We start from the raw sequence: 9,197 nt of genomic DNA, 5'->3' as shown, positions 1-9,197 counted from the left end.
GCTACAACGTGTCTTTGCTATTAAGTGCTGATATATATATATATATATATATATATATATATATATATATATATATATATATATATATATATATATATATATATATATATATATATATATATATATATATATATATATATATATATATATATATATATATATATATATATATATATATATATATATATATATATATATATATATATATATATATATATATATATATATATATATACACATATATATAATTTATTTATATTTATAATGAAGAAATACATTAAAAATACTAGATAAAGTTAAAAGAAAAGAACAAGACCCCAGAAATACTCAAAGCTCTTTTTTTATTCAGGCAGAATGAGTACTTTAATACAACCTGGCAACCCTCTTAAATTTTGTTTATCGTCGTCCATGGTCTTTTACGCTGCAGAAAACGTGGTTCCAACTTCTCGTTTCGGCAGGTAACTTTGTCCAATTAGGCTAATAAGCCTCCACGCCGGGTGTTTTCTTGTTGCAAAAGAATACTGGCCCTGCAAAGTAGCTGAAGTACAAAGTAAATGACGATTGCTTGACATTCATTTGTATAATTTTGTTGTTTTTTTAATAGATGCACCAGCAGATATCCCCTTGGAAGCTAGTTATCAGTGGAACTAACTGTACAGGGTAAGTACTTTTGTATTGTCTACTGTAACAGAAGACTTAACGTCTTAACTTTTAATGTTTTGGAGCCTCACAAACACCACGTACTAACTAAACGTGAAATGTCGTGATTTTTAAAAAAGTTTTTAATTAACAATATGTACTGCCATCCTGACCAGTTTTAACATTTCAATTCAATCGTGTACTTATCAAAAGTTTTATTTCTATAAACTCCGTCAGTGTAATCCACAAAATTGGACTATCAACTGATTAAATAGGAAGGTATAGGCAAGGATTGTAAAGAAATTGTTTTTAAACTTTAATTGAGACGTTGAATTTCATGTGAACGGTACTCCCTTTATTGACCACCGGAGGACGCCTCGTACCAATTTTTTTGGTAAACAAATTCCCCCTTTCCCAGTTGTGTATGCAATTCCCACTGAACAAATCCATTAACTGTCATTAACGCCAGTTGCTGCCATCCCTCCCAGTCCAAGTTAATTGGACGCCTGTCCATTTTACAATAAATGAGTTAACAGTAGTTCCATTTTTAATCTCAAAGGCATATATCAAAGCTCTCAAATGCCCTAAAGCTAAATTCTTGTCTTTGGAATGTTGTTATTGGCACACATATTTGAATATGCAAATTTTTCAGATGATGTCCCATAATGTTTTGCGAAATACAGTCTGTTTTTGCCAAGGATGAATAACACACTACCTCCAAGATCCTCCCAGGACGCTCCACAGCGGGCATACCAACCCAGTACACAGTTAGTACCCACTCAACTGGACGTCACATGGATGGCGCCGCCATACTTGCTCCACACCCACATTGCCCCAAAGTACCCCACCGATGGCACAAGCGCTACTTGGTCTGGCGCCCGCAACTCTTTCGCCAGCCTCCCGCCTCCGCCTCCTCCGCCGCCGAGCCCCAACGTGGCTCCCGTCCCTGCCTTTTACACCTGGAATGCCGACCACGTGGATATCTGCGACAATTTCCTACTCGGTATTTGTCTGGCGTCCGACGTGTGCGGGATGCACCACACGCCGTACCCCTTTTTCTGGCAATTGTACAACACCTTGACAAACAGCTGGGTGCACGTCAAGCCCAGTGCTCAACTGCTACTGGAACGCATATACTCCAACGTCAATCTGGACACCGTGAGACTGGTGGAAGGGTAAATTTGATGATTGATTATCGGTTTACGTGAGGGGTCGGGAACCTTTTTTGATGGAAAGAGCCATAAACAATTTATATTTTTTAATTGTTAATCCTTGAGAGCCATTCTTTAAATTTTAAAGTCAACATACATGAAAATGTGTGCCTTTTTTTAGTCACTTTTAAAGTACAAAAAGTACTAGTTATATTTTTAAATGTTAATCCTTGAGAGCCTCATTTAAAAAAATATGAATAGTACTTTTTGTACTTTAAAAGTGGTGAAGTGACTAAAAAAGGCACACAATTTCATGTATGTTGCCTTTTTAAAAAGCAGCATGGTACATGAAAATGTGTGCCTTTTAAAAAAAAAATATATATATATATATAAATTGTACTTTAAAATTGAAGTGACTAAAAAAGGCACACTTTTATGTACATGAAAATGTGCCTTTTTTGGCAGTTTCCACAGTTTGCCTCACAGTTTAGTGGAGAGCCATATGCACCCATCAAAAGAGCCATATGTGGCTCCCGAGCCATAGATTCACTACCCCTGGTTTACGTCAACTCCGGTGTGTTCCGATGTACCTCCGCAGACCGATCACCTTCACCCTGAGTCTGAATGACATGGAGATTGTAGACTTCCACAAATACAGTAGCGCCAGAAGACTGAGCAACTCCGAGTGTCCGCTCAAGAACCCGCATTTCCCCGACCAGTGGCTGATTTACTGGTGGAACGACATGATGTGGATGGAATATGATCAGGTTCCTGTTTCTTTTCTACCAGGTTTTTCAGATTTGGGGTTCATGTTACCAACCCGGTTGGCAATTTGATAGATTTTTTTTCTTCTATGTGGTAAATGTAAGGCAACAAATTTAAAGACATTGATTGGGCTGGTTTTCAGGAGGTGTCTGCCCTGCTCCGTGCCAAAATGGCCACCAAGGAGATGGACTGTTGTTTCATGGTCAACTCACAGGAGTACAAGGTGGACTTCACCACCATGATGCAGACCAACGTCACCACAGGCTTTGTTAGAGATGTCCGTTGTCGACCCGTATACCGTTCACTCAAGAGTCTTCACCCACACCTCAAGTGGGTAACCCAAGCTTGCCAAGTGCTGTATTTTTCTGTTCATTTTGGGATGGTGGATGTTCAATACCCCCCCTCACTCTACAGGACAGGAGTCCAGACGGCGCCGTCCTTGGCTGCTTTTGATCCCAACTTCAATATGGTTCCTTTGGGTTCCACATTGTCACCCCCCTTTTGGCGTGTGGGCTTGGGGGCGGACTTCGGCTTGATGAACGTTCCGGTCGGCTCCCAGGTTTTCATGTCCGTCCGGGAATTCTTCTTCAACACCATTCCCGAGAACGAGGTGGATATCGTCGACATCCAGCAGGTCCAGAACTTTGCGCATTGGGAGAAGTACCAGAGGTAAAAATATTAATAATGATTTAAAGCAGGGGTAGGGAAGCTTTTTTGACGAAGAGAGCCAAAAAAAAGTCTGAATTCTTTTGAGAACATTATTTCACTGTTGCTAATCAATGAACGTATGCATGCAGAAGAGCCTAATGAAGAAAAATTATGATTTTAAAAAGGCGCTAAAGATAGTTTCGGTGCCACAGTGTGACGCTCCCATTGATGCGTCCAGGACCAGCGGTTCCCATATTTTACCACACAGCTTCGCGAAGAGCCATATACACCAATCAAAAGAGCCACATATGGCTCCCGAGCCATAAGTTCCCTACCCCTGATTTAAAGCATGGAAATTGAGATACTGTCATCTTCCCGTTAGTTGTGGTGACTCTTCCATTTTGCTCTGGTAGACACAAGGCGTATTTGGAGGGAAAGCACGCTGGATCAGACGTACGTGTTGAGTACCACCTTTTCCACGGTACTACTTTACAAGCCGCCAAGAGCATCTGCCGCAATAACTTTGACCCGAGCTTGGCGGGCCCCAACGGAAGGGCTTTGGGCTACGCCACCTACTTCTCGTCCATGGCCAGCTTGTCCCACAGCTACGCCGTCAAGACCACCGACGGCATGCGCCACATGTTCTTGGCTAAAGTCCTGGTGGGTAGGATCACCAAAGGGAAGCCCGAATATCACCTACCGCCACCCCATGGCTCCACATTCGATTTCTACGATGCCTGCGTGGACTGTGAATTCAATCCCCGAATTTTTGCCATTTTCAGCAGCTGGCAGTGTTATCCGTCCTACCTCATCAGGTACAGAGATCTGAATGGTGTCGTTCAGCTGTAAGCCGGCCGGTCGAGCCATTTGGAGTATTCTTCTTTTTGTCAAGAGTAAGTTAGGTGGTCATGACAAAGAAAATGTTCTCAGGTCCTTCTAAGTTCCCTTTTATTTCTTGTTTAGGAGACCAAAAAAAAGTACCTGTTGATTTTATAAAATGAGTAAGGTGTTGTTTAATTGATGATCTCGATCGGTGCCTAAATATTCACTTTAAATCTCGCAGTTGTTTTAAACACTGCATTGCACTTGGTAAAAAAAATAACTTTAGCCATTGTTTTTTGAAATTGCTGCAGTGCTGTCTAAATTGCTACTTTTTGGTCTGTGCATGTATAACATTCCCTTTTTGAATGTCATTGTCATTTAAAGCACTGCATTGCACTTTAATACAAAACTGTATTTCTCATTCACTACAGTTGAGTTTTGTTGTTAAGAAGCAAATCTTTATTAAAACGCTGTTGCGAAAAGGATTTACTGTTTCTTTTTACAGTTAAGATAAATGGGATTTTCTTAGCTTGTTTTTTTGTTTTCCATTACAGTACTTATAATTTGTGCAAGTTTTGCATGCATGTCACCAAGTCACCAAAGAAAGGCAATTCACAAAAACTCCAAAGGTAAAATTAACGCACTTTCAATTCAAAAAAAAAGATAACAAATGGGAGTTATATCATGATTGAAGGTGTCGAGTGAGTGAGGCAGTTTGTCCTGAGGGCGCTGCTGCAGGAATGCCCAATTTCATTCCCGAATAAGCAAGTGGCGTCTTAAGGTTAATTGAAGTTGATCACCACTAATGGGCAGCTTCATCCGCATGTCATTCTGTGGTCAAAGCTGGATAAGCAGATGGCAAAAGCTTGCAAGGCGCACATGGGGTAGTTGTAGTCCAGAGTGAAGATGTCCTCGGCTACACGGCCAAACTGCATCACGATATAATCGGCTAAAGCGGGAGGAAGGAAAAGGCTCCGGCATCAAGGATCGAGACATCTGTCCACAATTTCCCATACTTACGGTCCTTGTCGTGGACAATCTGAAAGTTCTTGATGGAAGCCTGAGTGACACGACCGTAGAAGTTGAGCACGTAGGACTGCGTGTCGTCGTTCCACATGGGCGCCTTGTTGTGAAGCTCGATCAGGTTGTCCATGGAGTGACTCTCCCAACGACTCAGTAGACTCTCTTGCTCCTGAGAAGACGAGTTGGGAAAAAAATGAACGTCCGTCAAAGCCAAAAGCCCACAAAAGTAGTGGTAGAAGTGGTAGTAGTGGTAGTGGTATGGTATGTGATGACTCACATTGTGGGGACACACGGGCACTCGTTCAAAGTTGTCACCCATTCCTGGGATGATGACTGTCATCTTGCGCGGGCCCTTGAAACCCATTAAGTTGGTTTCCTGGTGGGCGGTAGCAAAGAAGGCCCATTAGGGGAGGAGGAGATCGGCGTCGAGGACTGTGTTTTTGTTTGCCTGCTTACATAGTGGATGGCGGCAAGCTCCTGTCGAGTGCTGCTGTCCTCCGCGGCAGCTTGGTTCTTGAAAGGGTTGGTGCCGTTGTTGTACACGGTGAATTTGGTGCCAAAAAGGTTGGACCTGGAAGGGAGAGACCAGCCTTGAACACCTTGGAGCAATCAAGTGTGGCGCACTAGTAGGTATTTACCTCAATTTCCCAATGAAGCTCTCCCCCTCTCGCGAGAGATCGGTGGGGTCTACTGAAATGAGGTAGTGTGCAGTCTTGCTATACTTCCTCTTCCTCCCCGCTAACAAGAAGACCTAATGGGAAAATTTGACTATCAAGGACTTGGTCAAAGAACAGCTGTAAGACGACCATCACATTACCTTTTTGCTATCCTCCTTCTCCATGTGCATGTAGTATGTGGGGTAGAAGTTGCGGTCCATGCCCTTGTTGTCACGGGTGATGCGGCATCTAACCGTGGCGCTGCAGGGCGCGGGAAGCATCACAAACTCCTCCAAGTTGGAAACTTCTAGATGGGACGAGCTCCCAGATAAGGGAGAGCTGCTGGCGACTGCCTCCTACCAAAAGTCAGTGCAAAATGTGTTCAGATGAGGCATTGTGAAGGCCAAGACTCAACCGGAGAGGCCACTCACTGGGCCCTTGGTGCTAGTGGCGGAGCGGGGCCTCGCCGTCTCTTCATTGGGCGTCGGGGATTCCGGCCGTTCTTCCTCGTTGTCCTCGCTGGATTCGTCAAAGTTCATACTAGCTGACAAACCTGGTGGACAAATCCATATTTACATCCGTGCACAATTCCCAGAAAGAAATAGATTATTAGTCACCTTGTTTCCGCAATAGGTCATGAATATCCGTCTTGGGGCGGTGTATTATCTCCGCGTCTCCGGCTTTGGCAGAGTCCCCCGCGGCTACGTTGGGGGAGGGAGGTGGTGGAGGGCGGGGCTTGGCCTTAGTTATAACCTGGGACTGGTTCACCGACACAACCTGAACGTCCATGGCCTTTTTGGGAGTTTTGGGTCCTGGGTAGGCCGTCAAAGCGCTCATACCTACCGCGTACGCCGCCGCAGAAAGACCAGTTAAATCCCGAGGGTCATATCTACCGTGTTTCGCCGTCTCACCTTCCGAGGTGATGTCGTCGGCGTTGACGAGGGACTCGGCCATCGCTGCCTGCTCTTTCTCCTGCCGCGTGCGGGTCCGCCGGGGCCGGGCTTCCGTGTTGGGTTGAACCATGAGCGGTTCTTGACGCTTCCGTCTCTGTTTTTGCTCCAACAGGGACCTCTACGAAGGCACGGCGAGATGACGACAAAATCCACCATGTGACCTTAAAGCGCTCGCCGCCTACCTGTTTTTCTAGCTTCTGTTGCATGATGCTGTTGGGGTCATCAAATCCGCTGTTGACATGGGAATGGAACCACAATGGTAAGATAGCTTGACATTTGATAAAGAGTCTCTGAATGTCCCAGAAGAGTTAGTGTGAGCTGAGAAAATGGAAGTACAGGAGAAAAGGCTCCCGGGCGCGGTTGGGTAGCAAGGGGCCTGGCGTTGCTTGGCTACAGCCAAAAAGGGCAACAGCAGGGAGCGAAGGCAATGGGGAAGACTCTTCTGTGGGACTAAGTCGACTTGTGTCGTATGACAAATGCGTCGTGGGTATAAAGTATCCGTATAGATCAGGGGTGAAACATAAATAGAAAAAAAGGACTAAAGTATTAACATACTCATCACTCATTATTAAAGTAAAAAGTATAAAGTACAAAGGAATGTATTAAGAAATATTAAAATGTCATTTAAAAAAGATAGAGGGGTTGTAAAACACAAAAAACAAATAAGAGTGGACAGAGCTACTGGCTTCCGCGTGACGACGCCATCTTGGGAGAAAAATAAAAGCATTATTTGGACAATGTCGGTGGACCGGATTAAAAAGCCTAGCGGGCCGCATGTGGCCCGCGGGCCATAGTTTGCCCACCCCTGGTCTAGATACTCCGGTGCCATCGTCTAATGACTACACAGTTAGCTTGTCTTCCAGTGACAAAAAAAAGCAGGTGTCGTGAAGGGGTGAGTCGGGGGTGCGCTTACCTTGTGGTTGTTGTGGAGCTGGATGCCAGGCTGGTGGCGCTAGAGGGTCTTGTTGTGAGGAGGGCCAAATGTCAGTTTGCCAAAAAAGATAAGAGAGGACAGAGTTTAGCATAATAGTTCTTCATTGTTGTTCTGGGGTAGTCACCGCTTTAGGTCATCAATATTTTACCAGAATTTTGTAACCATAGATGATGTTGTGACGGCAAACCTACTCTGTAATTATTAGTGTAATGAACATGGCGGCCTTGGTACGTTGATGTCAAAATGATTCAATGGGAGAGCATTAAGAAACACTCAATGGTCGATTGGGAATATGTGCATTGCTATGTCTGGGAATGTGAGTCTTAGTTCGAAGAAATAAGAACATCTTCATCACGGACCTAAATGTACTGCATGTGCGGCTTTTTTAGAGCGAGAGTCAAAGCTACTGCTGATCTATAATGATTTGTCATGGAGGAAGAGATGCTCACGTCTAACCTGTACGACCAGCGACTGTAGACGGGCTGCGCCTCCATCCTGACTTGAAACGAGGCTCATTCCTCTGATGCCGACTCATAATGTGCGGCACTAAATGGAGTGACTGGGTGAATAGGTAGCGGAGGGTAGGGTTGCCATGACATCCACGCTACGCACGGAAATACATTAGGAGGAAAAAAACCCAATGTGGGAGTGCTCTCCAGCAAACCAACTTTAACTGTTATAAGATATTCTACTCTCTTTTTTTACATGACTTAGACAATCCCATTCTCCCTCACTTATTTTATACATGTAAAAAAGCATTAATATCTTGTTGCTATGAAACGAACATCTTTGCATTTCCTTAAGTGTGTTTGTCCTCAGGGACGACGATCTGACAAACAAGTCGACTAATAAGGAGCGCAATGGGAATAATTTCATGATGTAGTAATAAGTATGTGGCATTGTATACAAAGTCATCATGTCAAATCATACGGCAAAAAATAAGGTCAATTCAACCAGGAAATGTACATTTTAAAGATCCAAACGTTTTTCGCCACACTATATGCAAAATAGGGGAAAATCGTCAATAATATGCAATACAAAACTTGCACAGTAAATATGATGACATTACTTAAGAAGAATGCAGTTGAAAAGTCAAGCGAGTTCGATCTCTTTTTCTTGCTTTTGAGCGACTCATTTAAATGCGACGCAATCCAAGGAAAACGCAAGTTGGGTGTTACCCGATGAATGGCTTTGTTTTTCTCCTCAAGTTCCCAAAAGTTGCCGATCGCCACGTAAGGTTGGAACACCGTTAGCACATAGCATAGCCCAGATCGTCGTTTTATTAGCTTGAAAAGTGACGATCTGATCAATTTTTCCCAGCCAAAAATACAGTCGTCAATGGGACTCGTCCCTGTCTCTGAACGGTAAAAGTGACGAAAATTATGCGCGATGTATTTTCTTCTTACCTGAGGCTGTAATAACTCATGTTTATCCGCTGTTGCTAAGGAACGTGCCACCAAGGCGCGCCCTCATTGGCTGACTGCTCAGCTAGTCTTTGTCTGACTGGTGGATATCGACGAGGGGGCGCATGTGTTACTATGTGCGAGTTTACGTCGTGTTTGTGTTCTTTCGGTGACAAAGTAAACGAAACCTTACTGTTACTTTT

The 9,197-nt window shown here is 43.8% G+C and overlaps 2 protein-coding genes across 10 annotated transcripts; one reads left to right on the top strand and one right to left on the bottom strand.

Moving 5' to 3' along the window:
* Positions 1 to 316: 316 nt before the first annotated feature.
* LOC144181032 (protein mono-ADP-ribosyltransferase TIPARP-like) lies at positions 317 to 4,504 on the top strand. 3 transcript variants are annotated; one of them, XM_077709265.1, is made up of 7 exons: positions 317 to 458; positions 605 to 660; positions 1,338 to 1,814; positions 2,389 to 2,557; positions 2,698 to 2,885; positions 2,970 to 3,224; positions 3,617 to 4,504. In XM_077709265.1, the coding sequence occupies exons 2-7, from the start codon at positions 605 to 607 to the stop codon at positions 4,050 to 4,052; spliced, it is 1,581 nt and encodes a 526-aa protein (XP_077565391.1). In that variant the 5' UTR covers positions 317 to 458; the 3' UTR covers positions 4,053 to 4,504. The 3 variants fall into 3 exon arrangements, with proteins under 3 accessions (XP_077565391.1, XP_077565390.1, XP_077565392.1); XM_077709264.1 differs by having other exon boundaries at positions 1,323 to 1,814; positions 3,617 to 4,503; XM_077709266.1 differs by having other exon boundaries at positions 392 to 458; positions 1,292 to 1,814.
* tulp3 (TUB like protein 3) lies at positions 4,462 to 9,146 on the bottom strand. 7 transcript variants are annotated; one of them, XM_077709273.1, is made up of 12 exons: positions 8,998 to 9,146; positions 7,571 to 7,618; positions 6,840 to 6,888; positions 6,616 to 6,775; positions 6,322 to 6,543; positions 6,136 to 6,257; positions 5,866 to 6,060; positions 5,687 to 5,799; positions 5,505 to 5,619; positions 5,326 to 5,424; positions 5,046 to 5,217; positions 4,462 to 4,974 (listed from the first exon to the last, which is right to left on the bottom strand). In XM_077709273.1, the coding sequence occupies exons 1-12, from the start codon at positions 9,015 to 9,017 to the stop codon at positions 4,841 to 4,843; spliced, it is 1,449 nt and encodes a 482-aa protein (XP_077565399.1). In that variant the 5' UTR covers positions 9,018 to 9,146; the 3' UTR covers positions 4,462 to 4,840. The 7 variants fall into 7 exon arrangements, with proteins under 7 accessions (XP_077565399.1, XP_077565396.1, XP_077565393.1 ...); XM_077709270.1 differs by adding an exon at positions 8,048 to 8,137 and having other exon boundaries at positions 6,322 to 6,775; positions 8,998 to 9,112; XM_077709267.1 differs by lacking the exon at positions 8,998 to 9,146 and adding exons at positions 8,048 to 8,195; positions 8,770 to 8,984 and having other exon boundaries at positions 6,322 to 6,775.
* Positions 9,147 to 9,197: the final 51 nt, after the last annotated feature.

This window comes from Stigmatopora nigra, chromosome 23 (genome assembly GCF_051989575.1).
Source record: "Stigmatopora nigra isolate UIUO_SnigA chromosome 23, RoL_Snig_1.1, whole genome shotgun sequence".
In the NCBI taxonomy this organism is placed as follows: domain Eukaryota; kingdom Metazoa; phylum Chordata; class Actinopteri; order Syngnathiformes; family Syngnathidae; genus Stigmatopora; species Stigmatopora nigra.
Note: the sequence above shows the minus strand (reverse complement) of the source record. Positions and strands in the feature narration are given on the sequence as shown.

What these genes read in the sequence shown, in the direction of transcription:
- LOC144181032 (XM_077709264.1), top strand. Translation starts at nt 605, where the DNA reads ATGCACCAGCAGATATCCCCTTGGAAGCTAGTTATCAGTGGAACTAAC. An exon ending in TGTGGATGGAATATGATCAG is followed by an intron (nt 2,558 to 2,697) that starts GTTCCTGTTTCT and finishes GCTGGTTTTCAG; the next exon opens with GAGGTGTCTGCCCTGCTCCG. An exon ending in AGTCTTCACCCACACCTCAA is followed by an intron (nt 2,886 to 2,969) that starts GTGGGTAACCCA and finishes CTCACTCTACAG; the next exon opens with GACAGGAGTCCAGACGGCGC.
- tulp3 (XM_077709270.1), bottom strand. Translation starts at nt 8,085, where the DNA reads ATGGAGGCGCAGCCCGTCTACAGTCGCTGGTCGTACAG. An exon ending in AACAGAAGCTAGAAAAACAG is followed by an intron (nt 6,776 to 6,839) that starts GTAGGCGGCGAG and finishes GTGCCTTCGTAG; the next exon opens with AGGTCCCTGTTGGAGCAAAA. An exon ending in TGCCCGTGTGTCCCCACAAT is followed by an intron (nt 5,218 to 5,325) that starts GTGAGTCATCAC and finishes TCGTCTTCTCAG; the next exon opens with GAGCAAGAGAGTCTACTGAG.